This window comes from Mirounga angustirostris, unplaced genomic scaffold (assembly GCF_029215605.1).
Source record: "Mirounga angustirostris isolate CCGP_5_RB_7025 unplaced genomic scaffold, mMirAng1.0.hap1 SCAF_4, whole genome shotgun sequence".
In the NCBI taxonomy this organism is placed as follows: Eukaryota; Metazoa; Chordata; class Mammalia; order Carnivora; family Phocidae; genus Mirounga; species Mirounga angustirostris.
The window spans coordinates 111,066,758-111,090,088 of record NW_026991712.1 but is presented as its reverse complement, the minus strand read 5'-3'; the positions used below and the strand labels follow the sequence as shown (position 1 = coordinate 111,090,088).

The 23,331-nt window shown below is 37.7% G+C and overlaps 2 protein-coding genes across 3 annotated transcripts in view; both read left to right on the top strand.

Annotated features, from left to right (window-relative positions):
- The window catches only part of TLCD4 (TLC domain containing 4), a 104,178-nt gene extending 86,915 nt beyond the window's left edge, over positions 1-17,263 (top strand). For both annotated transcript variants that reach the window (XM_064588776.1, XM_054512730.2), the window contains one exon: positions 12,487-17,263. In XM_064588776.1, coding sequence (XP_064444846.1) covers positions 12,487-12,805 — 319 coding nt within the window. In that variant the 3' untranslated portion in view covers positions 12,806-17,263. The remainder of the gene's footprint in view (positions 1-12,486) is intronic.
- The window catches only part of RWDD3 (RWD domain containing 3), a 55,010-nt gene continuing 44,381 nt past the window's right edge, over positions 12,703-23,331 (top strand). Inside the window, exon 1 of the mRNA XM_064588775.1 lies at positions 12,703-12,807. Coding sequence (XP_064444845.1) covers positions 12,789-12,807 — 19 coding nt within the window. The 5' untranslated portion in view covers positions 12,703-12,788. The remainder of the gene's footprint in view (positions 12,808-23,331) is intronic.

The following is a 23,331-nucleotide window of genomic DNA, read 5'->3' as shown; positions in this document are numbered from 1 at the left end:
GCTTCTCCCTGGGGTGAGTTCTCCTTTCAAGGTCAGCTACTACCTACTTGCTCATTTTTGTGTAATGGACTATGCATGAATTTTAAAACCAGATAAACTCAAGTTGTAATTCAGCCTTGCCACTTAACTTGCCCTGACCTGAGCTGTTATTTAACATCCCTGTACTACAGTTGCTTTGTCTTTAAAAAGAGCATATTTAATACTACCTACTTCTTTGTATGATAGTCAAGTGTTTTCTCCTCCCAGGTGGCACAACAAATTCAACATGTCTAAAATAGAATGCAGCATATTTCCCTCTGTAGTCTTTTGTATTCTCTTGTTCAGCATGTGGCCCAGCCATTCTCTCGGTCACTCCTGCTCCACATGTGGGAATCGTCCTTGACTGTTCCTCCCTCACCTACATTTGGTCCATCATTAGGTCCTACCAGATAACCTCCTAAATATTTCTTGCCTTGGCCACTGACTCTCCACCTCTACTATCAGTGCCCATCATCTCTTGTCTAGGCTCCTGTACCAGCTTCTAACCCTGTCCTGCCCAATAGGGTAACCAAAAGCCACATGTAATTATTTACACTTAAATTAGATTAAATTAAATTAAAAATTCAGTTCCTCAGTCTAACTTGTAACATTTCAAGTGCTGGATAGCCCCACGTGGCTGGAGTCTACTGAATTGGGTAGCACATCTGTAGAACATTTTCATTATTGTGGGAAGTTTTTTTGGACAGTGCTGTTCTAGACTGGGGGTTGGCAAACTAAGGCTCAAGGGCCAAACCCACTGCTGTTTTTTGTAAATAAAGTTTTATTGGGGCACAGCTATGCACCTTTGTTCACATGACTGCTGTTACACTACAACAGCAGAGTCCATTTGTTGGGACAGAGACTGTACGGTTTCCAAAGCCTATTACCTTATGTCCACTCTCTGGCTCTTTGTGGAAGAAGTTTGCTGATTCCTGCTCTAGATAGACTGTCTACCTGTCTCCAATCCTGTTCCCCTTTTATTTCGCTTCTGTATTATTCTCTTCTATGATGATCTCTCTAAAACACAACAATGAACATGCAGCCCCCCTGGTTGAATCCCCTCAGTGACTCTGGCTGCTTACAGGATAAAACATGGACTCTTTAATGGGATACAGAACTTTTTCTGTTACATCTGTTATTCTTTCTGCCACATTTTCCCCCCTCAAAAATCTCCTCTCATTCCAGCTTGTCCATGTGCTGGAAAGGTCTCCTGGCTCCTTACTCCTCCTTCAGGACTCAGCCTCAGGATTATTTCCATCACTAAACCCCACCTCTCTCAGGTCCGGTTGGGTGTCCCTCACCTGTGCTTCCATAATAGTGACGCAGAGTTACACCATTATGATTAGTGTATTTTATGATAATATTCTCTCTCTCTCTCATTTTCTGTTTCTCACTCATCTCTGTGTTTCATTAGATCAGGGGCAAAATTTTGTTAAACTTTGCATGGTCCAGCACTCACTGTCTGGCACATAGTACCCATTTAATTACTTTTTGAAAAAATGACCCCCAAGAGGTGATCAGTTAAGCTCTAGCAATGTCCATCTCTTAAATATGATTCAAAATATGAGATTTTGAAGCAGGAGAAAATTAGGCCTGATGCTTAAAGGAACTTCAGTTTCTTTTTGTTGGAAACTCTTTGAGAACTCGTAAAGTTAGAAATAGTTTAATTCTATACCTGTATCTAAAAGTCTTGAATCTTTAGTAAATTAAGAAAAGGAGAAGTGTGGTTGGAATGTGAACAAGAAATGGTATAATGCAACAACAAGGAGATCATAACAAAATCGAGTGCAGCTATTTAAGCTCTGTTAGAGTTTTCTGTTGGTTAATTGTTTTCTTTATAGTTTGTGATATTTTTATGTTTTCTCTGTTTTAAAGCTTTGTATGATTTAAGAAGGCACATGGGATGCATGTGGTGGGTTACAGAGGAAAAGAAGACTGAAATAAAGCTTAGACACCTGGGCTTCAATTACATTTCTGCTGCTGAGTTATACCCATGTATCAGGTTTCTTTTTATAATGGTGGTAACTTCTCTCTTGCCTAAATGCCTTTAATTGCCATGAGGACATATTTATGCATTGCTATTAAAATTAAATAGTTTGTAAGAACTTTGTACATATGCTCCTTAATATGTTAATTCAGTATTTCCTAAATGCCTCCTCAGTACTTAAATGTCCCAGTGTCTGCCTTCCGGGACCTTCTAGTATGGTGTCTGGTGTCACGTCTATGTTTGAAAAAGTAGGACTTAAAAATATGAAATAATGAGCTAGTAAAACAAGTTGTTATATGAAAAGTGGCAAGAAAAAAGTGCTGGTATTAATGGTATAAAACCAGCTGTTTTCAAACTTGTTGATCTCATAAATTATTGAGGACTTGAATGAACTTTTATTTCCTGTGGGCTTATATCTATTGATATTTGCCAGATTGGAAATTAAAACTGCAACATTAAAAATATTTATTAGTTCATTTAATAGTAACAATAATATTTTATATTAACATAATGTGTATTTTTTTGTGAAAAATTACTACGTTGCCAAAATGAAAAAAATTTTAGTGGGAACAGTATCATGGATGTACATTTTTGCAAATCTTCCTAATGTCTAGCATGGTGGTATTTATCTGGATTCTCAAGGCTGCCTCTGTTTTCAGTCTGTTGTGAAATGTTGTTTTGGTTGAAGCATATGAAAAAAAACCCTGGCCTCTCAGAGTTAATAATGTAATAGGAAAAGATAGAAGTATTTGAGTAGCCTTTTCAAGTATTCAAGGATATTCTTCTTTAACATTACACCAAAATATACCAAGAAGTAGTTTCTTAAAGGTTAGTTAAATGTAGAATCTGAAATTATATCAGCAAACTTTCCATACATAGTTACATTCAAATTCATTGGTCTCTCTGTGCTTTGAATCTTTTGCCCATGCATAATTGTGTAACATCATGCCTTGGTCATTTGGTTATTTGGTCCACTGAGTTATGTAGGCCTTCCAAGTGTTGGTACATTTATTAGTAATATTTAAAAAACCTCACATTAGTTAATATCACCACTGATCTTATTTAAAAAGTCTCTAAGCATTGGGAGGCTATCAGAGTCTTTTTCCAGATAAAATTTTTCCAGAATTCTGATTTTCATTCGAAAGTTCAAATTTTGTTACTGGCAACAAATACTGACAAGCTTCTTTTCTCGATGTGACAAATTCACTTTTCATTTTTGAGAAAATGCCTGCCAAATACCCAAGTCTAAATAACATAGTTTTTCAGTTTTTTTCAAGTAAAAATGGTGTTCCATGGAAAAGGCATGTAGTTTAGCTCATAATTCAAATCATCATTCAAGGGTTTTTTCCTTCAGACAGCTGTTGTACTTTGAAGCAGAAGTGTGTTATGTATACTTCTCATTTTATCACACGGAATATTAAAAAGATATACTCAAAGGTCATGATGCAATGAAATTACTGGTCTTCATCAGGGACATTCTTAAGTGAAACGTTTTTCCCCCTTCTGTAACTTTTCTTTTTTTACTCCCTTGTTTTGTTTTTAATTGCAAGTGTGGCGGTAAAGAATACAATGTCCACTAGTACCATTTTGTGCCATTGCTGTGATTTGTGCTAAGATGACAGTAATTTTATCTACCAGTGTTTTGCACCATCATTGTAGAAGTCAGCACAAGAAGCAAAGTGGATAATATTTTAATATTATTATAAAAATAGTTTTCTCTTGTACACCCTCCAAAAAAGTCTCAGGAGTGCATGGACCACATTTTAAGACCTATTTTTGATTGATATTTGTCATGTAAGTCTTCACAGAGAAGGCAGGACATATTCTTAAAATGTTTTAGGATGTTTTTAGAAATGGATGGTGAGGGGAGGCCCTCCATTCAAGGAGGAAGGAATTAACATAAGTTTTTAAAAAGCGGAATAAACATGCTGTATGAAAGGGAAACCCAAACTTGTAGGATCAAAGAATATGTCTAGGAGGAGGGTGGATAGACATAGAGGGTGTTGAGTGTCAGAGAGAGCTGACTGAACTTGACCTGGTGGATAATGAGAATATTGTCTAGTGGAGGAAGTCATTCTGAAAATAGCACTGAGTAATTGTAGTTTTTGGTTATTTGTAGGATAGATTGGAAGACTGGAGGAAAAAGATTGGGTTAGAAGGTTAGCAGACAGCTCTTCGTTATGTGCATGAATGGTGTAATTTCATTAGTCCAGAAAATAAATAGGAGTCCAAATTAGGCTGTGGGATAGAGAAAAGATGACAAAATAGAGATTTCAGGGAAGAAAAAGTGAAATTGGCAATGGATGAGAAATTAGAGATAGAGAAAAGGGATGAGTGTAGGATAACTTCTCTGCTGTACCTTTGAGGAATGGGCCCATGAAAAGAGATGAGGAGGCAAGAGGAAGCCTGGAGGGTAAGTGGTGGGTTTGGTTTGGAGATGTTAGGTAAGAGGACAGAGCATCTTGAGTGGAAATGTAGTAAGAGGTACAGAGAGGAATTTTGAAATGACCAGATAGAGGTGGCATTTGAAGCCATGAGAAAAGATGGCATTTAAACGATAAAGTTGAGTGTCTAGAATGGAAGTGTAAGATAAGGAAGAGTAGATAATGAAGGAATAGTTTAGAAGAAGAAGGGGAGTCAAAATAACATTGAGGCAGAAGGCAACTTTTCTAAATTTAAGTTTCTGAATCCGTAAAATTTCAGAGTTAATATTTATTAAATTCCAATGTTTACATGCCTGAAAGGATGACATTTGCAACCAAGATACAACTAGGGTCAACTCACTGCCCAGTCTCTGTGTAGAGTCCCAGAATCAGTACAGCCATCCAAAACCTTATTGGAGTTTTTCCAAGGATGTCAACAAAGGTCCAGTTTGTTACTCACAGCAACACTTCTTAAAATTCTCTTCGCTCCTCTTGAACTCACAGTATCTCCCGGACCCTGCAGCTTTCCCAAGGCTCATTCAAACTTCTGACCCTCAACTCCAAACTCCAAAAACTCACCAAAGGTGCTGTGTAGGGATTGATTTTTTTGCTTCCATCCTCGGTTCTCACTTTTTTCTTTCTTTCTCTACCTGCAAGGAGCCCCTTCTGCTTTTTCCAGATGTTAATTATACCAAATAGTACCTTGTTTTTATACTATTTGTAGTTAGTACCACACTCTGCACAGTTAATTCCCAGGACATAATTGAAAGGTTCAGATTTGTTTGGAAGGGCAGTGGGAGAAAGAAGTGCTCAATGACCAAAGACAGATTGTTCTCTATGGGGTTGGCTGAGGATTATAAACACATACAATTTGCTATCTTTTCTTTTATACCTTGACTTAGTAATAACTGTAGATGGTGGGTAAAAGAGTTTTCCTCTCTCCTTTCTTTCCACATGCATGTCTTCTTTCTTCTTCCTGCCCCTTTCCCTCTCAGCTTCAATACATATATTCAAAAACTGTTAGCCTTTATTTGTTGGAATGAAAGTGTTTGAATTAGGTAAGAAGTAGATTCCATCAAAATAAGTGGCCCTTCTGGTGTGAGAGAGGAAGATAAGAGCAACTATGTAAATATTATTTCACCTTGAATTAATATATGAGCTCTTTCTTTTAAAAGAGACTGGCTTGGCGTGCCTGGGTGGCTCAGTTGGTTAAGTGTCCAACTTTTGATTTCAGCCCAGGTCATGATCTAAGGGTCATGAGATTGAGCCCTGGGTGAGGCTCCATGCTGGGCATGGAGCCTGCTTGAGATTCTCTCTCTCCCTCTTTCTGCCCCTCCTGTTTGCTCACACGTGAGCACGCTCTCTCTCTCTGTCTAAAAAATTATAAATGAATGAGTCTGGCTTAAAGACCAGGCACTGGTAACATGAAAAAATTGGCAGAAGATAAATATGGTGATTGCATAGTAAAGCCAAAGGACAAGTTCTTTAAGTCGGATTTGTAGATAATCACCTTCCTACACAACCAAAAATTTAGAAAGTGCATGAAGTGCTTAGAGAACACAAAGCATAAGTATTCTGGACTAAATACAGTCTAGGACTTGTGAGAAGAGCAAAGTCTAGAAAGGTTGAGTCAGGGGAGACCAGTTGAGTCATTGTAGTCATAGATGTAAGAGATACTGAGAACCAAAAACTGTAACGGCAGCAGTGGGAATGGAATGAATCAGGGAAGGATAAGGGAGAATTTTAGGAAATGAAATGGATAGGGCTTGGTTATAGACTCTAGGCATAGTCTAGGATGACTGTAAGTTTCTGATTTGGATAACTAAGTGATTGGTGATGCCACTGATAAAGTTTGGAAGGATTGGTAGGTATAAATTTTCAGTTATAAAATGAGTGGGGATGTAAGGTACAGCATGGGGAATACAATCAATAATGTTGTATCAACTTTGTATGATGATAGACATTAACTAGACTTCTTGTGATGATCGGTTCCCAGTGCGTACAAATGTGGAACCACTATGCTATACACTTGAAACTAATATACCGTGGTATGTCAATTATACTTCAGTTTTAAAAATAAATCTACAGACCACACACACACACACAATTTTCCACAGAAAGACCTGAATTTAAGCAAAGAAAAAGCAAACATTGGGATGCTCATGACACAATAACATACAAACTGAATTGAAAAGATGGCCTTTGGGCTCTTTCCAGTCTTATCCAGCTCTCTGAAATATAACCATTTAATTACACAAACCAATTTTCTCTGGCTTAGTGTTATTGTGAAAGTTTGCTTGTGCAAATTCCTTAATTTTTATATGAAAATGGAGTTTATTCATGAAAATAAAAATGTTTCCATCTATCAAAAAACCCACCAATGATTGGGAGGATCAGAAGAGAAACAGGCAGTTTTCTGTGGGAGGAGGAGTGGTTAGGCAAGGAGTAGGGTATTGGTTTTAGGCATGTTGAGTCTGGGGCATATTTGAGAATTTGTGAAATTCTCACCAATAAATGAGGTGAAAATGTTCAACAATAAATTAAAAATCTGGAACTACAAGTAGACCTTGAGAGAGGACTTGAAATTAGAGATTTGTGTTAGGGTGTTGAGCCCTTGAGAGTGGATGAAATGGCCTTGGTAGCACATATAGAAGGGAATGGTGCTTGGGAGGCGCAAATATTTAAGAGACAGGCAGAGGAAGTAGAGATTGAGAAAGTGTAGTTAAGGAGCCAAGAGGAAAATAGTATCATGGAGGTCAGGAGAGATGGAAGTATGATGGTTGGCAATGTTGTATGCTATAGAAAGGCCACTTACAATGAAGGCTGAGACAAACCCACTGTCTTGGGTATGGGGAAGCCACTGGTGACCAGTTTCTTTTGTAGGGGAATGTAATCATATTGTACTGGGTTGTGAAGTATAGCAAGAATGTGAATATACTGTTGACTTCTCTTTCAAAAAGTGTGATAGGAAGACAAGCAGAGGAGAGATTTTTGGATTAGGAAGAATTGAGCATGTTGGTGAGAAAGACGAAAGAATCCATCTAGGTGGAGCAAGGGGAATGGGATAAAGTCCCACAAGGTGGAGTGGGGTCCTGATCATGGGCAGGGAAGCAATTAGCCTTGGAGAGAGCAAGAGAAACCTCTTTATCTGAGTATGAAGGTAAAGGTGCCTGAAAAGAAGTTTTGAGACCTTGAGATCAGAGTTTGAGGAATTCATGGTTGATGGACTCTACTATCTCAGTAGTTAGAAGAGGCCAGTTCCTCTGAAGGGACTGAGAAATAGAAAAGAATGAGGAAGGGAAGTAACTTGAATGGTGAGACAGAGGTTGGAAGCAATTTTATGGAGTGTGGAGTTAAGTAATTAAGACCGTGAAGGAAATTTGAGAATTCAACTGAAGTGCAGCTCTCTTTAAATTATAGTTGTCCCTGCCATTTATCTTAATCTCAGTATTGGTGACTAATAATTATTTCTTGAATTCTTAGTGGGGAGTTTCTTACTATGTGTTGTAACAGCTTCATAGAAGAAGGGAGTTCCTATCATCGTCCCCAGTTTTGTAGAGAGAAAACTGAGATGTAGAAGTCAGTAACAGTGAGAGAAGCAGGCTCTGAACCTAGGCATCCTGGTTGCAGAGTACAGCACGCACCTGTAGTGTATACTATGTGCCTGGGAAAGCTGGTGTGATAAGAGCTTGGAGGCAGGCAGGGTGGGTGGGATGGGTGAAGTGGCAAGAGACCTGAGGGTGCTGATATGTGTTCTGAAGTTAACTGAATTCAGGGAGGTGGGAAAGCAAGTAATCAAGGTCTAGAGGCTGACAGTGAGGGATTTGAGAGTTGGGCGGTTGAAGAATAGGTTTAGGTAGAACTGAGTAAAGTGAAATATGGGGTGCTAAGAGTTGTGATGAGAAAGGGATTGGTCATTTGAGGGATAGCATTTCTGATAATCCCAAGGCCACCACATAGTCTAAGAAATGAATGGCTGAGGTTAACAAGGGAAGTCTTTGGAGTAGAGAAGACTGGAGGATAGGAGATCTGGATTAGAACAAAGGATTTGGACTTTCCTGCTTCAGTGACACTTTTCCTGTTTGTGATATTTTATTAATTTGACCATTGCTGCCTAAATAGTTTCTCTTTTAATTGACTTGAATAATTGGGCTTTTCTCTTTTCACACTACATATACTTATAAATTGTAATACACCTCTTATCCTACCAATTACTCCTACTTGATCTTTTGATCTCTCTTAGTAAAATATTTTAAGGTTTTCCTCACTGTTAAGTTTTAGTTACTGAGGTTAAGCAGTTTCTAGCTTAGTCATAACTAATTCAGTCAAATTAAATATTCAGATACATGGATATATTTTACTACATTTACCATTTAATCTCTAAACAATGAGGTAAAATTCAACAAGATCTTTTAAGGAGCAGAAAGAACAGAGAAAATACAGAATTTTTAAAAATAAACTTTGAGAATAATTTTAGACTTACAGAAAAGTTGCAAGGATGATACAGAAGGTTCCTATACACCCCACACCCAGTTTCCCCTATTAATATCTTACATTAGTAGGGTAAATTTGTCACAATTCATGAACAAATATTATTTTATTATTATTATTAACCAAGTCTGTACTGTATTCAGATTTCCTTAATTTTTACCTAATGTCCTTTTTCTGTCTCAGGACCCCATCCAGGATACCACATTACATTTAGTTGTATCTCCTTAGACTCCTCTTTGTTGTGACAGTCTCTCAGACTTTCGTTGTTTTTGAGGTGTTTTTGGGTACTGGTCAGGTGTTTTGTGGAGTATTTCTCACTTTGAGTTTGTCTGATGTTTTTCTCATGATTAGACTCGGGTTATGGGGTTTTGGGAGGAAGACTACAGAAGTAAAGTGCCTTTCTCATGACAACATATCAGGCCTCCCTGCTATAAACATGACTTATCACCGTTGATGTTTTCCTGTTCACCTGGCTGAAGAAGTATGGTTTGTCAGATTTCTCAATTTTAAAGTTACTCTTTCTATCCCACCTGCCTTCTATCCTGAACTCTAGAAGGAAGTCACTATTATTTAGCTCCCCTCTTGAGGAGCGGGAAGTTATGCCTTATCTCATTGAGAGTGCAGTATCTACAGAAATTATTTGTAATTATTCTGCATAGGATATTTATCTTTTCTAATCACTCATTCCTTCATTCATTTATATTACTATGGATTCATGGATATTTATTTTATACTTCAGGTGTTTTAAATCCAGTACCACATTATTTATTTATTATTTGTTCAAAATGGTACAACTTTAGCCATTGAGCTCTTTCAGTTGGTTTCTGTGTCCCTTTGATATAACCTCATCATTTTGTTTTTTAAGTACTTCCTTACTTTCTGGCAGTAAAAAATACGCAAGATTCATATTGTATATTCTCTGTTCCAGCCCTAGAATCAGCCATGTCTCAAGGAGCCCTGGTTCCTTTTATTGGAGAATGGTATTAGAGACCAAGATCTAGGCCCTGGGTGTGCTCATTACTACTGGGGCATCATTGTTACTCTGCTCTCCCAGGTGACCACTTGGAAGTATACTAACCTGTGTATACATAGGGTATATAGCTAACTATAACTATTCCTGCTGCATCCATATTTATATCTGTATTAAGCTAAATGAGTTCGTACTGATGTTTTCAACTCTAATCCAGTATAATATGGATCAATCTAGCCTCTTCCACTCACTTGTCTGTAACTTTCCACTCCAACAGTAAGACAACAGGTCCCCACTTCACCATCAAACACATGTACTTATTTGTTAAATCCCAATGTATATGTATGTGTATATATATATGTATAATGGTTTCGGAATTGTTAACCTGTTCTTCCATGACACACAACTTTATCAACTAGAGTACAGTGCCTGTGTACAGTTTTGTTTTGTCTTTAGTCTTACAGCTACATTTTCAGAGTTACTTAGATCACCTGTTTTTACTCCACTTCCTGCAGTGAGGTTATGTATGTATTTGTAAAGCAGTTAGATTCTTCTGTCACAGTCTAGATTCCATCCTGGCACCCCCAATCTCCTAACTGACATTTTAAAATTTGTACACACTCAGGCGCCTGGGTGGCTCAGTTGGTTAAGCGACTGCCTTCGGCTCAGGTCATGATCCCAGGGTCCTGGGATCGAGTCCCACATCGGGCTCCCGGCTCAGCGGGAAGCCTGCTTCTCCCTCTCCCACTCCCCCTGCTTGTGTTCCTGCTCTCGCTGTCTCTGTCTCTGTCAAATAAATAAATAAAATCTTTAAAAAAAAAAAATTTTGTACACACTCTTCATGCTGTTCTGTGGATTTTGACAAATGCATAACATCATATATTCACCACTACAATATTATACAGAATTGCTTCACCACCCTAAAATACCTCCTATGCTTCACTTACTCTACCCTTTTCTTCTCTCCCTGAACCTCTGGCAACTACTGACCTGTTTTCTGTCTTTATAGTTTTGCATTTTCTGGAATGTTATATAAATGGAATCATAATGTGGGTAGCATTTTCAGACTGGTTTCTTTCATTTAATAATATGCATTTAAGATTCATCCATGTGGTTATATAAATTGATAGTTTGTCCTTTTTATTGCTGAATGGCATTCCATTGTGTGGATATACCACAATTTGCTTATCCATTCAGTTTTTTTTTTCTTAAGATTTTGTTTATTTGAGAGAGACAGGGGGAGAGCACAGACGAAGAGTGAGAGGGAGAAGCAGACTCCCAGATGAGCAGGACTCCCAGGACCCTGAGCTCATGACCTGAGCCGAAGGCAGACGGTTAACCAACTGAGCCACCCAGGCGCCCCCTCCATTCACCTACTGAATAACATCTTGGTTGCTTGCTTGCTTCCAGTTTTTTGCAATTATAAATAAACCTGGTGTAAACATTTGCATGCGATTTTTTGTGTGGACACAAATTTTAAAATCAGTTGGAAAAATACCTAGGAGAGTGATTGCTGGATTGTGTGCTATGAATATGTTTAGTGTTATAACTGCCATATTGTTTTCCAAAGTGGCTTTACCATTTTATTCTCACCAGCAAGGCTTTAGAATTCCTGTTGCTCCATACCCTTGCCAGCAATTGGTATTGCCAGAATTTTGGATTTTAATAATTTTTATAGATATGTATATATATGTATATATATATATATATCTCATAGTTTTAATTTACAGTTTTCTAATGACAAATGATGTTGAACATCTTATCATATTCTTATTTTCCTTTGTGTATCTTCTTTGATGAGGTGTTTAAGGTATTTTGCCCATGTTTTAATTGGGTTGTTGCCTTATTATTGAGTTTTAAGACTTCTTTTTATATTTTGGATACAAGTACTTTATCCTATATGTATTTTGTAAATATTTTCTCCCAGTGCATGGATGTCTTTTTATTCTGTTTTTTTTTAAATTCTGTTTTAACAGTGCCTTTCATAGAGTAAGTTTTTAATTTTAGTAACAATATTTTTAGTAACAATATTTTTTTCTATAGTTGTGCTTTTGGTGTTGTATCTAAAGTACGATCACCAAACCCAAGATCATGCAGATTTTTTCCTATGTTTTCTTCTAGAAGTTTCAGAGTTTTTCATTTTATGTTTAAGGCTGTGGCTTATTTTGAGTTAATTTTTGTGTAAAATGTGCTCTGCCTAGGTTCATTTTTCTGCATATGAATATCCAATTGTTCCAGCTGTTTGTTAGGAAAACTATTCCTTCTCCATTGAATTACCTTTACACTGTAGTCAAAAATCAGTTGAGTATATTTGTATGGATCTATTTCTGGGCTAACACTTTTGATCATTTGTTCTTTCACCAATGCTATGCTGTCTTGAATACTGTAGCTTTATATAGTAAGTAAGTCTTGAAAGTGGGTAGTATGAGTCTGCCAACTTTCTTCCTTTTCAGTATTGTGTTGGCTATTCTAGGCCCTTTGCCTCTCTATATAAATCCTAGGAGGATGTTCACTGAATTTTAAAAACTAAAAACATTTAAAATGGTTAATCTTTGGAGATGCAGAGTAAATGTGATGCTTTTAAAATTTTTTTCCAGGTGGTTCTTTGAAGCTCTGAAGTATCCTAAGTTTTCCAAGGCTAACGTCATCAATGGAATACTCATGACAGTGGTGTTCTTCATCGTACGGATTGTCTCAATACCTCCTTTTTATGGTTACATGTATTCCGTGATCGGAACAGAAGACTACATAAGGCTTGGATTTTTAATCCAATGTTCCTGGATCTTTACTTGTGCTATTTTGGATGGGATGAATGTCATGTGGATGATCAAAATTACAAAGGGTTGCATCAAAGTCATCTCTCTCCTCAGACAAGAGAAAGCCAAAAGTAGTCTTCAGAATGGAAAACTTGACTAAAGGTGGGCTACTGATAAGCATACTTCCATACTGTCCACGTTATATCTACTGATAGGATGAATTCTTAGCATGTTCTTGTACTTCTTATTAATTATATTTGTTATCGAGGGTTTCAGTGCTTTTTTTTTTTTAACCTTTAGAAAAGAGAAACTAAAACTTAGTTGTTATTCCAAGATTTCTGATTTTCTTCTGCATTATAAGCATGGATAAAATCTTAAAGGTTTAAATAAAAAATTATAAATATAGTGGTGAATCTTTTCAGAAATCTGTTAACCTGCATTGGTATTTTTCTCTGTGAAAAGATGACTATGCTAATTGGGTGCACTTGGTTTTATGTCACCAATTTTGCTGAAAGAATGGGAACTGCTTTTAAATTTGTAAATAGCTCTCAACACTTTGTTGTACTGCACTCATTTCTTACTGTGGCTGTCAATACCCGTTTAGGGTTTAATTTCTAAATTGTTGAAATGTTCTTTTCTTAGGCTATTAGAAATGATGTATTTTTTGTTTAGATATGCTATCATTTATGAATGATAAAGTATTTTGCTTACTTTGGGAATAATTAGTTCAGTCATGGAAAATACTTCTTTAATTTTTAGATTTTTCAGACATCACTTTATTATTTCTATTTTTAACATTTTATCAAAGTACTGCTTTTTTATTTGTAGTAAGACTTAAGACAAATCTTACAGAGCTCCTTAAGAGATGAATTCCTCTTTCTAAAAGCATGTTATAGATGACTAATAGGTCATTTTTAGGCTAATAGGAGGAATCATTAAGAAAAAAGCTTTAACACTGCTGTCTCTGTTTCCCTTGCACTTTTTCCATGAAAAATATATTATTTCTATTTGTAAAACCTCCCGTAGGTTCAGAACCCAACATCATCAGTACCAAAGTGTTAATGCAGTATATATTTGTCATGCTCCTAATAGGACGTAGGCCTCTTCTTAATGAGACCAAAACTCCAAAAAATCAGTATTCACATTTTAGTCACAGTTTACACCTATGCTTGCTTAACCAGCATTTTGAGTGCTTTGAATTTCTGTCTTTCCTGAAGGACAGGAAAAAAAAAATAGATAATTTAATCTAAGTATTCCGATTATTAATACCCTTGTCTCACGTGATGATAAATTTATGGCTGGTGACTCTGGTTTTTTGGTTTTGGGTTTTTTTGTGTATGTGTAAGTATATGTTTGCTTTTTCTTTGGTTCTTACAACCCCAATATAGAATTATATAATTAGCTATTATTGCCTTTATTTATTTTTCTCAAGTACTTGATTTTAATGATTGTTCTTGCCTAAGAAAGAAAGAAATTTAATCAGTGACGGCTGCTTGAGTTTAATTGAACCCAAACTAAAAGATCTAATCCACTCAGTTTCTTAGTTGGCAGGAGAATGACTCACTTTCATTGTCCATGTTATGATGGTGAAGGGAGGCTGGCTGGCTAGATCAGACTTTGATTTGATTTGATCTGGCTGTCTAATGCAGAGAGAGCCTGAGAAGTTTTAGAACATTTACAGAAGGTAATTGAAATCTCGGTCAATAACTCAGTGAGAAAATCAAATTGATTGGCTTATAGTAGGTACACTTATTTTTGAAAGACTTAATTAAAGTAATGTAAAGTATAGGTATTTGTTTTTTGGTTTTTGGTTTTTTTTTTAAAGATTTTATTTATTTATTTGAGAGAGAGAGAATGAGAGACAGAGAGCATGAGAGGGGGTAGGGTCAGAGGGAGAAGCAGGCTCCCCGCTGAGCGGGGAGCCTGATGCAGGACTCGATCCCGGGACTCCAGGATCATGACCTGAGCTGAAGGCAGTCGTTTAACCAACTGAGCCACCCAGGCGCCCTGGTATTTGTTTTTAAAGCTAATATTACATTGATAATTTGTTACCAAATTTAGTGCCTTTGACATCATAGGCACTTAAGTGCATATTGGTTGTTGAGAGGGGGTAGGAAAGCACATGGTTTTATCTTGTTCTTTTCTTGCTCTTTTGCAAGAAAACTGGATTTTTAAAAGGAAAACATTTATATTAGAAAACTATTTTGGAAATTACTTTAAAAAAAACAAAACTTGAAATAAATATTTTTGACTCTTGGGATATTTCTATAGTTTCTGAACACAGATTTTAAACCCACCATCAAAATGAAGACAATATAAAGCAATATATTGCAGTGTATTGTAATATAAAACTCACTAATCAGTGAGTTTCCATATAGCAGTTTCAGTTTTTGTAGTTGCTATTTCATGCTTAAAACTTTTTTACTTTCATTGACAGCATTTTCATTAGTATAGCTGTTCACAAAACAAATGTTTAAAATATCAATGCTTTGAACTAAAGTTCATTAATCCCTTAGTCAGCAATTCTTATTTTATGCTGACTGCATGACAGCTAATTCAACATCGACATTCAATATCCAGAAGTAGAAGCTACATATTTCCTTGTACAACATGCATGAAATGGAAAAGACACTACAAACTGCCATACTACTTTAAGTCAGATCTTTATAGGAGCTATATTTCACTGTTCTGTGATTATATCCACCTACCTAAGATACAAGGAGTTAAAGACATAACATATCATTTATTCCGTGATGAATTTATCATTTATTAAATGACAAACTTTTGCTAGACATTTTTCATATTAAGTATTTTGACTACCTGGATTAATTTAAATGATTCTATTAGGCATTTTGAATTTAACAACTATTAAAATATTTGTAGAAAATTAAAGCAAATTGGTGTAAATTTTTAAGCAACTCTATTTTTATAGAAAAAGATTAGTGACAACCTGTAACTATAAAGATGTTCTTTGAATGTGTAGTAGTCTAAAAAATAGAAATTCTTACAAAATTTTGAAAGTGAATGAAAATCAACTAAATAGCATGCAAGATCATAGACTCTGCATCTGATATTTTATTTGGGAGAATTTGAAAATTATGAGCTTGAATTTGTACAATTTGCATTCTTGTGTCTGAAATCTTTCCAGTGGGTATTGTTTGTATTTATTTAAAACTCAAAATGGAGTTACATATGAGTGCAAAGAAACTAACTCCTGCATAAGTTGATACCTTATAGTAAGTTAAGATGCAATCTTTATTCCAACTGTTTAGTTTTGTTGTTTCATGGCTAGTGCTATGTTTAGAGAAGTAATAATGTCTTTACCATTCCTAAGGGTGACTGACATACCATGGATGCCGCAGTACTATTGTAAAGGTCTAGTTTTATTTTTATTTTTATTTTTTATTTATTTGCGAGAGAGAGAATGAGAGACAGAGAGCATGGGAGGGAGGAGGGTCAGAGGGAGAAGCAGACTCCCTGCCGAGCAGGGAGCCCGATCCCGGGACTCCAGGATCATGACCTGAGCTGAAGGCAGTCGCTTAACCAACTGAGCCACCCAGGCGCCCTTTAAAGGTCTAGTTTTAAAAACTGCCTCATTTATAGGTGTTTGAATCAAATTCTTTTCTAAATTTTAATCTATTTAACTCAACTTTTTGCTAAAGTGTCGGTTTTTAAATTGTACACTCTGTGAGGTGCATTGGGTGTTTGCAGAATGGTTCTTCACGGTTGTAAAGGACCAGCTTTATGGTTGGTTACACGATTTGTCATCATGCATTGATGACAAACAGTCTTGTCGTGGAGATACCTAGGGGAAAGTGTTGTAATATTCATGTTTGTTCTGTTAAGTTTTTAAGGGAAATAAACATGTTCCAAAAGGCACTATTAAAATAAATGTTTGAATAAATTTCAGTTTTTAGGTTACTCTTAACTCCAATATGGAAGTATGCATACAAATTGGCTTTCAGTGGTTTAGTCTGTTGCTTGAAATTGAGAAGTCCATGTAATTGTTGACATCATCAGTTACACTTCATGGAAGACTATGTATTTGTGTGTCTTGGGTTCCAGAAGAAGCAAACTCATATAATTTTAGCAGAAATGTGGCACAGTGTTTCTCCGCACATACGAACCAGCACAGCAGTGAGACCCCTCCTGTGTCTAGAAACCCTGGGCACACACACAAACCTCCCAGCCTTAACCACAGCTTGGTTGACAACAGGCACACTAAAGCTACTGTAAGGGATTTTTCACATGAAGCACGTGGGGTATGTGTGAGAACAATGAGAAGCCAGTAAGACCTGGAGTTGGAGACACTGCGACTGATTTTCCCTTAAAAGGCATAATGCCCCTCCCTCATCTAGAACTTTTTCTCTGAATCCTTCCAGCCCTTCCAACTCATCCTCCTAATGCCCTTAAGACTTTACCAGCACCTCCATCCCTTATGCTAGCACCTTTCAACATCAACTTTTGAGGCTTCCCCATACCCATAAGCTTTCTGGTCTATTGCAGCAAACTTCAGAGTTTTCAAGTATGTTCTTCCATTGAAAAAAAAAAAAAAGCATTGCAGTAAGTTTAAGTAGAGGTCAGCAAACCATAATTGCTAAGAGGCTATCGGAAGCCATTTAGTATTTAATAATACTTGTTACAAGATGAAACAAGGCTAATAAGGTAATGGTTTTATTGAGAAACATCTGTAGTCTCTTAAACTGGCTTAGCAGTAAGAGCTTTATCTATGTTTCAGCTAGGGATTCATTGTAGGCCTGTAAATTATCTAAGTGTTCTTCCTTAGACCCCATGGCAGCAGGAAGAACTGAGGTAGCTCTGTTATGAGGCTGTTAGGAGGAGGGGCTGCTGGTCTGTGGCAGCATTCCTGAGTCCTCTTTAATTGAGCCAATTTAGTTATGGTCATATTTCTTTTAAAAACAAGCTTACCAGCAAGTGGATTACTCAGCACGTTTTACGAATGCAACACCCAAGGGCTTGAGCCCTATCCTTTTCTAGCCCGGACCTCAAACTTCCTCTACCAGCCTTGGTAGTAAGTTGCACCTTTATCTGAAGATATTTTGGATAGCAATGAAGAACTGAAGGCTAGCTGCTAAAGATTGGTTTGTTTGCATTGAAAATGTTTACACTGATTCCCTTGTTGGTTACACCGTAAACCGTTTGTTTGCATTGAAAATGTCTACAGCAAACTGTAGACAGTTTCAGTATCAGGCCCTATATTTAAGACCAAAAACAATGAGAAATATTTCTAAATCTTAAAGATATAAATACAATACCTCTGGCTGAAAACTCGTTAATCATCGTCTGTATATTTTTTTCTTTATATCTTTACATAATTCTTTCTGTAATGAAGTGTGCTTAGGTATTTGCTACTTCTTGGTTAATGAAGCCTAAAAATATAACTGTAAATAAAATATGCTATATATTTTTCTGTTTCTTGCTTGGTTTGCTTCTAGTATAATTATGTCTACTTTTTACTTAAGGAATTTTTGCACAGATAATACTCTCTCAGTAACTTGTACCTAGGATGAGTTAATGAGGTTTTTTGGTAATTATTGGAATTTGTAATAATAACTTTTAGACACAGATTTCATTTGAAAAAGCTACTTGAAGATTGCAGCAAATGTGATAGCTCTGGTGATATACACATTTTTGGAGGGAATATACAACCTTACTATGTAATTGTTATAAAGATTTTGGAAGTCTTTCAAAATACATTTAACATTTTGAGAACACATCTCCTAATTTATTTCCATAAGGCTGAATGAAGAACTTTGTCTTATTTACAAAATGTGAGACTTGGTAATTTATAAATCAGTGTTACTCAGATTTATCAACAATTAAAATAGCAATTTAGTATTCTTTGCTGTCTGGTTGTGCTTAATTTGAATGGGATTAATTGATATCTTTAGGTAATTCCCTTAAAATTTTAAAATGTTTGTATTCTTTATTTGTATGTATGTCAGTTTAAAGTATATGCAAGTTCTAAGCAATAATCTGCATGTTCTACAAGGTTGGCATTCCTTTGTCATGACAAATTTTATTTAATATTTTTAAGAATGTGTATAAAATCAATATCCTGCATATATAAATCCTGCATATATAAATCATCCCTCCTCCCAATGAAAACCTTGAGATTTTCCTGTGTTAGAACATTAATGTGGTGCAAAGCTTTGTATTTTGTGGAAAAAAAAATTAATAAAATCGTAATTATTTAGTGCAAAAGCTTGAGTCTACAAAGTGTACACTTTAACAGCAATTAATGAATAGATGATAAAAATTACTTTCCTCAAATCAAATCATCTCTCCTAGCTCTTGAATCCTAAAGCTAATATTTATCCTAAAGCTAATATTTATTCTTCAAGATGTTTATAGAGCTTGTTTACCCTCTTCCTTCCCTTTCCTCCCTTAGGTCTCTGCCTTATAACAAACCAGGAGACATAGCAAACATTGTAGTCATGCTTGTTGATGGAAGGAATGGCGCTATCTAATCAATAGGCTCTTTTAGAGTAAGTAAAACTTTGGCAGTTATGTTTTTTTTTTTTTTAAAGATTTTATTTATTTATTTGAGAGAGAGAATGAGAGAGAGAGCACATGAGAGGGGGGAGGGTCAGAGGGAGAAGCAGACTCCCTGCTGAGCAGGGAGCCCCATGTGGGCCTCGATCCCGGGACTCCAGGATCATGACCTGAGCCGAAGGCAGTCGCTCAACCAACCGAGCCACCCAGGCGCCCTGGCAGCTATGTTTTTAATCTCCTTCCCCATGTCCTTTAGGCCTCTCATGTGGTCTTGAGTGTGTTTTGCCTAATGTCTTGGCTGGAATTCTTCCCTTCTCAAATTACCCATGGTCTTAATCTTGCATCTTGGTCCGAGAATATCCAGTATATCAGAAAGCAGAGAGCTAATTGAATAGAATACTGAAGTGGTTTGGCCTTTGGAGAGCTTATCATGAGTCATGCTTCAGAACATGCCTAACATGTTGTGTCAAGACTGGCAAAGGAACAGCTGAATTTCAAAATTAAAATAGCAGCCACAGCTGTTAGTGGAGATAGGCCACAGGTAAAATTACAAGGATTCAGAACGCCTCTAAGCAAGTGTAAATGGGTGCTCTCTCTCACACCTCAGGCTGTCTCAAAGATGAGCCACCCTTTATTTCCTAGTCTTTACCAAAGTTAACTGCGTTCTTTCCCTGTCAATGGTCCTTAAACATGCACAAAATAAGCAAGTTGGCAAATTTGCAATTTTCCCCAATCTAGTAACTGATATCTGTTCCTAGGTGCTTCTCACAAATTGGACTCTTGAAATAAGGCCTATGCACACCACATCTGCTTGAGTAGCCCATTATTCTTATGGCACAGTGCTCCTAGGCTTGGAGCTTGACTCTCCCATTGGCTAAATAGCCTCTTCCTTTTTTCATCTACCTCCAGCTAAATTCTGCCACATCTGGTCTTGTCATCTCACCAAATCATTGATTATACCATTCCAGAAATTACCTGAGCAGAACTTTCAAAGAAGGGGACTTGTAGGGAGAAATGGAAGGCAATATCGATGATGGGCTGCATTTCTATGGATAAAATTCAAGGACAGATAGAAATTTGGGAAGAATGACACAGAAAAAAGATAAAAGACTTCAGAGATTAGGAAAAACAAAGTAAGAAAATGCTATGTAGGTAAACATTGTATTTTGGGTGACATGAACTTACAAAAAATGAATATAATGGAATTCCTGTACAGATTACAGGAAGTTATTAAAATGCAATATAAACATTCATTATGTATGCCTTTTTTTCTTCAGTTCTTTGTTTAAATTCCAGTTAACATGCAGTGCAGTATTGGTTTCTGGTGTAGAATTTAGTGATTCATCACTTACATAAAACACCCAGTGCTCATCCTAAGTGCCCTCCTTCATCCCCATCACCCATTTAACCCATCCCCTCCTCATCCCCTCCCCACCTCCCCTCCAGTAACCATTTGTTTTCTTTCTTAAATTCCACATGAGTGAAATCATGGTGTTTGTCTTTATATATGTGTGTGTATATGTGCAGGTATGGTGTGTGACTGTCATCTGTCTATCTTGGCAGCGTCACCGACTGCTGACAGATGCCTCCATGCAGAGGCGGGAATGAGGGGGCACCCCCATGCAGCAGGGATTCTAGTAGGCTGCCTGAGTCTGTAGAAGACCCCAAGTCTTGGTCTGTTGTAGTTACAAAAAAGCCAGCTATGCCCAACAATCAAGCTTTGTGGAATAATTTGTGTTGTCAGGCTCATCATAAAAGGTTTTAGAAGATGAAATGAGCAGTTTTAAAAGTATACTGTGGAGTCACTTGGGTGGCTCAGTCGTTAAGGGTCCGCCTTCGGCTCAGATCATGATCCCAGGACCCTGGAATCGAGTCCCGTTCGGGCTCCTTGCCCAGCGGGGAGCCTGGTTCTCCCTCTGTCTGCTGTTCCCCCTGCTTGTGTTCCCTCTCTCTGTGTCAAATAAACAAAATCTTTAAAAAATAAATAAAAGTATACTGTGCCATGGACAGAAAGGTTGTATGAATGGATGTAACACAAGAGGGTAGGGTTTTGTTTGAATTGTAAATTAGAAAAAAGCAGTTTGCCCAAGAGTCAAAGGTACCTGTGAAGAAGTATTTTAATCTCTGCGAGTCTTAGTTTTGCTATCTCCAACATTCCTTCCAACTTTCCCATCCTATGAGAAAGAGCTTTAACTTGAAACAGAGCAATTAGAACAGAGCAAGTGTAGCTTTAAGGCTTAGTAATGTGATTGGAATGGCATCTGAGGGAGATTCTCAGTGTCAGATGAATGGGAGTAGAGAAATAGGCTAGTGATGGAGAAATTGGCCAAGCAGCTGCAAAGTGGTTAAGCCTGATGTGTGGCCTTGGACAAGGAAGAAAAACAAAAGGGCCAGATCTCCTAAATATTGCAAAGGGAGAACCAGAAGGATTTAGAAAAACTGAACATAGCTCACAAATAAGGCTGTGGAACTGAGAGGTGACAGATGCCACTGGATGTGATGTCAGAACATGGGGAGCCAAGGACTCAGCGGGAGGTTGGAGAATGACTGGTGGCAGCTCTTAAGGGGACGGTGTGGATGAGAGGAAAGAGGGAAGTCAGGGTATCAGGCGTTTTTCTATAAATGAGGAAAGGTAAGGTACAGTAGTTGGAAGAGCGGAGGGAGCGTCTGGTAGACTTCTAACATAATGGCCATGTGAAGAATTCATTCTGGGGAAAAGAAAAAGTCTCAAAGTGCCTCACTATTGTGGCTTCCATTGCTTTTCTCATTTCTGAACCATGGTCTTCCCTCGACCCCTTGTATCTGTGTTTTCCAGGTTCCTGACTGTCACTGACTCATAGTTTCCCCACAGCCCTTTCAGGTCTGCTCTCTGTCCTCATGACTCAGTGCTGCCCATGGTGTCAGCCCCACCTTCTGTAGTCAAAGAGCTTGGGTAAGGTCTAGAGATGATGCCCCAAGAATAAGGCCCTTCCAGGGAATCTGGCTGCAGGTCCGGTAGTTGGAGGCTGCTGCAGATGGAGAAAGCTGCAGCCTTGCAGGGGGTATGACTGTCCAGGTGAGGTGGTCATTGGATGGTGGGAGTAGGGGGGCAAAGTTCAAAGCAGAGAGCAGAAGCCCATGTAACCTGGAGCAGGTGCAGGGAGGCTGCCATGCATGTGTTAGGTCTTCAATTTCTGTGTCTGAATTGCTAGGAAGGTGACATGGAGAAGCACTCTAAAACGTTCTCTCTTGGACTACCATATAGTCTCCTAATTGGTCTCTCCCACTACACACTCTCTCCCCGCCCATCTGTCGCACATGCTACTGACTGACTCATTTTCAAACACATCTTCAATGTGTCACAGCCCTGCTCAGAATTTCTGAATATTCTGAGAATACTCTACTCCCAAGTCTAAACTACTTCAACCAAATTTAAAGTTCTCAGTGAATTTACCCCATCCTATCCATTCCACTTCCAGCCAGTGCATCCAAGCTGCATGCCCTTACACTTCCTATGTCTCAAGCCTGGAGGCCCTTGCCTCTCACAGATCTGTCACGTACTTTATCCTCAAGACACATATTAAGAGAACTGATTCTTTTTTTTCTCCACTAAAAACAAAACATGTTCAGGTAGAGTAAAGAAGAATACATTCATTAAATCATGTTAATTTACATATATTTTTAAAGATTTTATTTCAGAGAGAGCAGGGAGAGGAGCAGAGGGAGAGGGACAAGCAGACTCCATGCTGAGCGTGGAGCCTGACGCAAGACTCGATCTCATGACCCTGAGATCATGACCTGAGCCAAAATCAAGAGTCGGACACTTAACTGACTGAGCCACCTGGGCACCCCAAATCATGTTAATATTTATTAAGCACTGGCTAGATTGCCAAATGAGTTCTTGGAATAACCAGGATAAATAAATTCATTCTTGACTGAGCCTGGATCTCAGAACTTTCTGTCCTGGAGAAGCTTCTATGGCCATAGCCAAGCTGTTATGTTTTCACTCAAAGAAATTAGTTCAGCCACCCCCACTGGCTGGGGCAAGTAGTGGGAGCTCAACCCTCCTCAGGCTTCTGCACAGACTTTGTTATTTTGAGTAACATGGTGGAAAGACTTCATCTGGGAGTCTGAAAACCTGGATTCCAGTTCTGGCTCACCACCTACTAGTGACCAGTGTAGGCAAGTGTT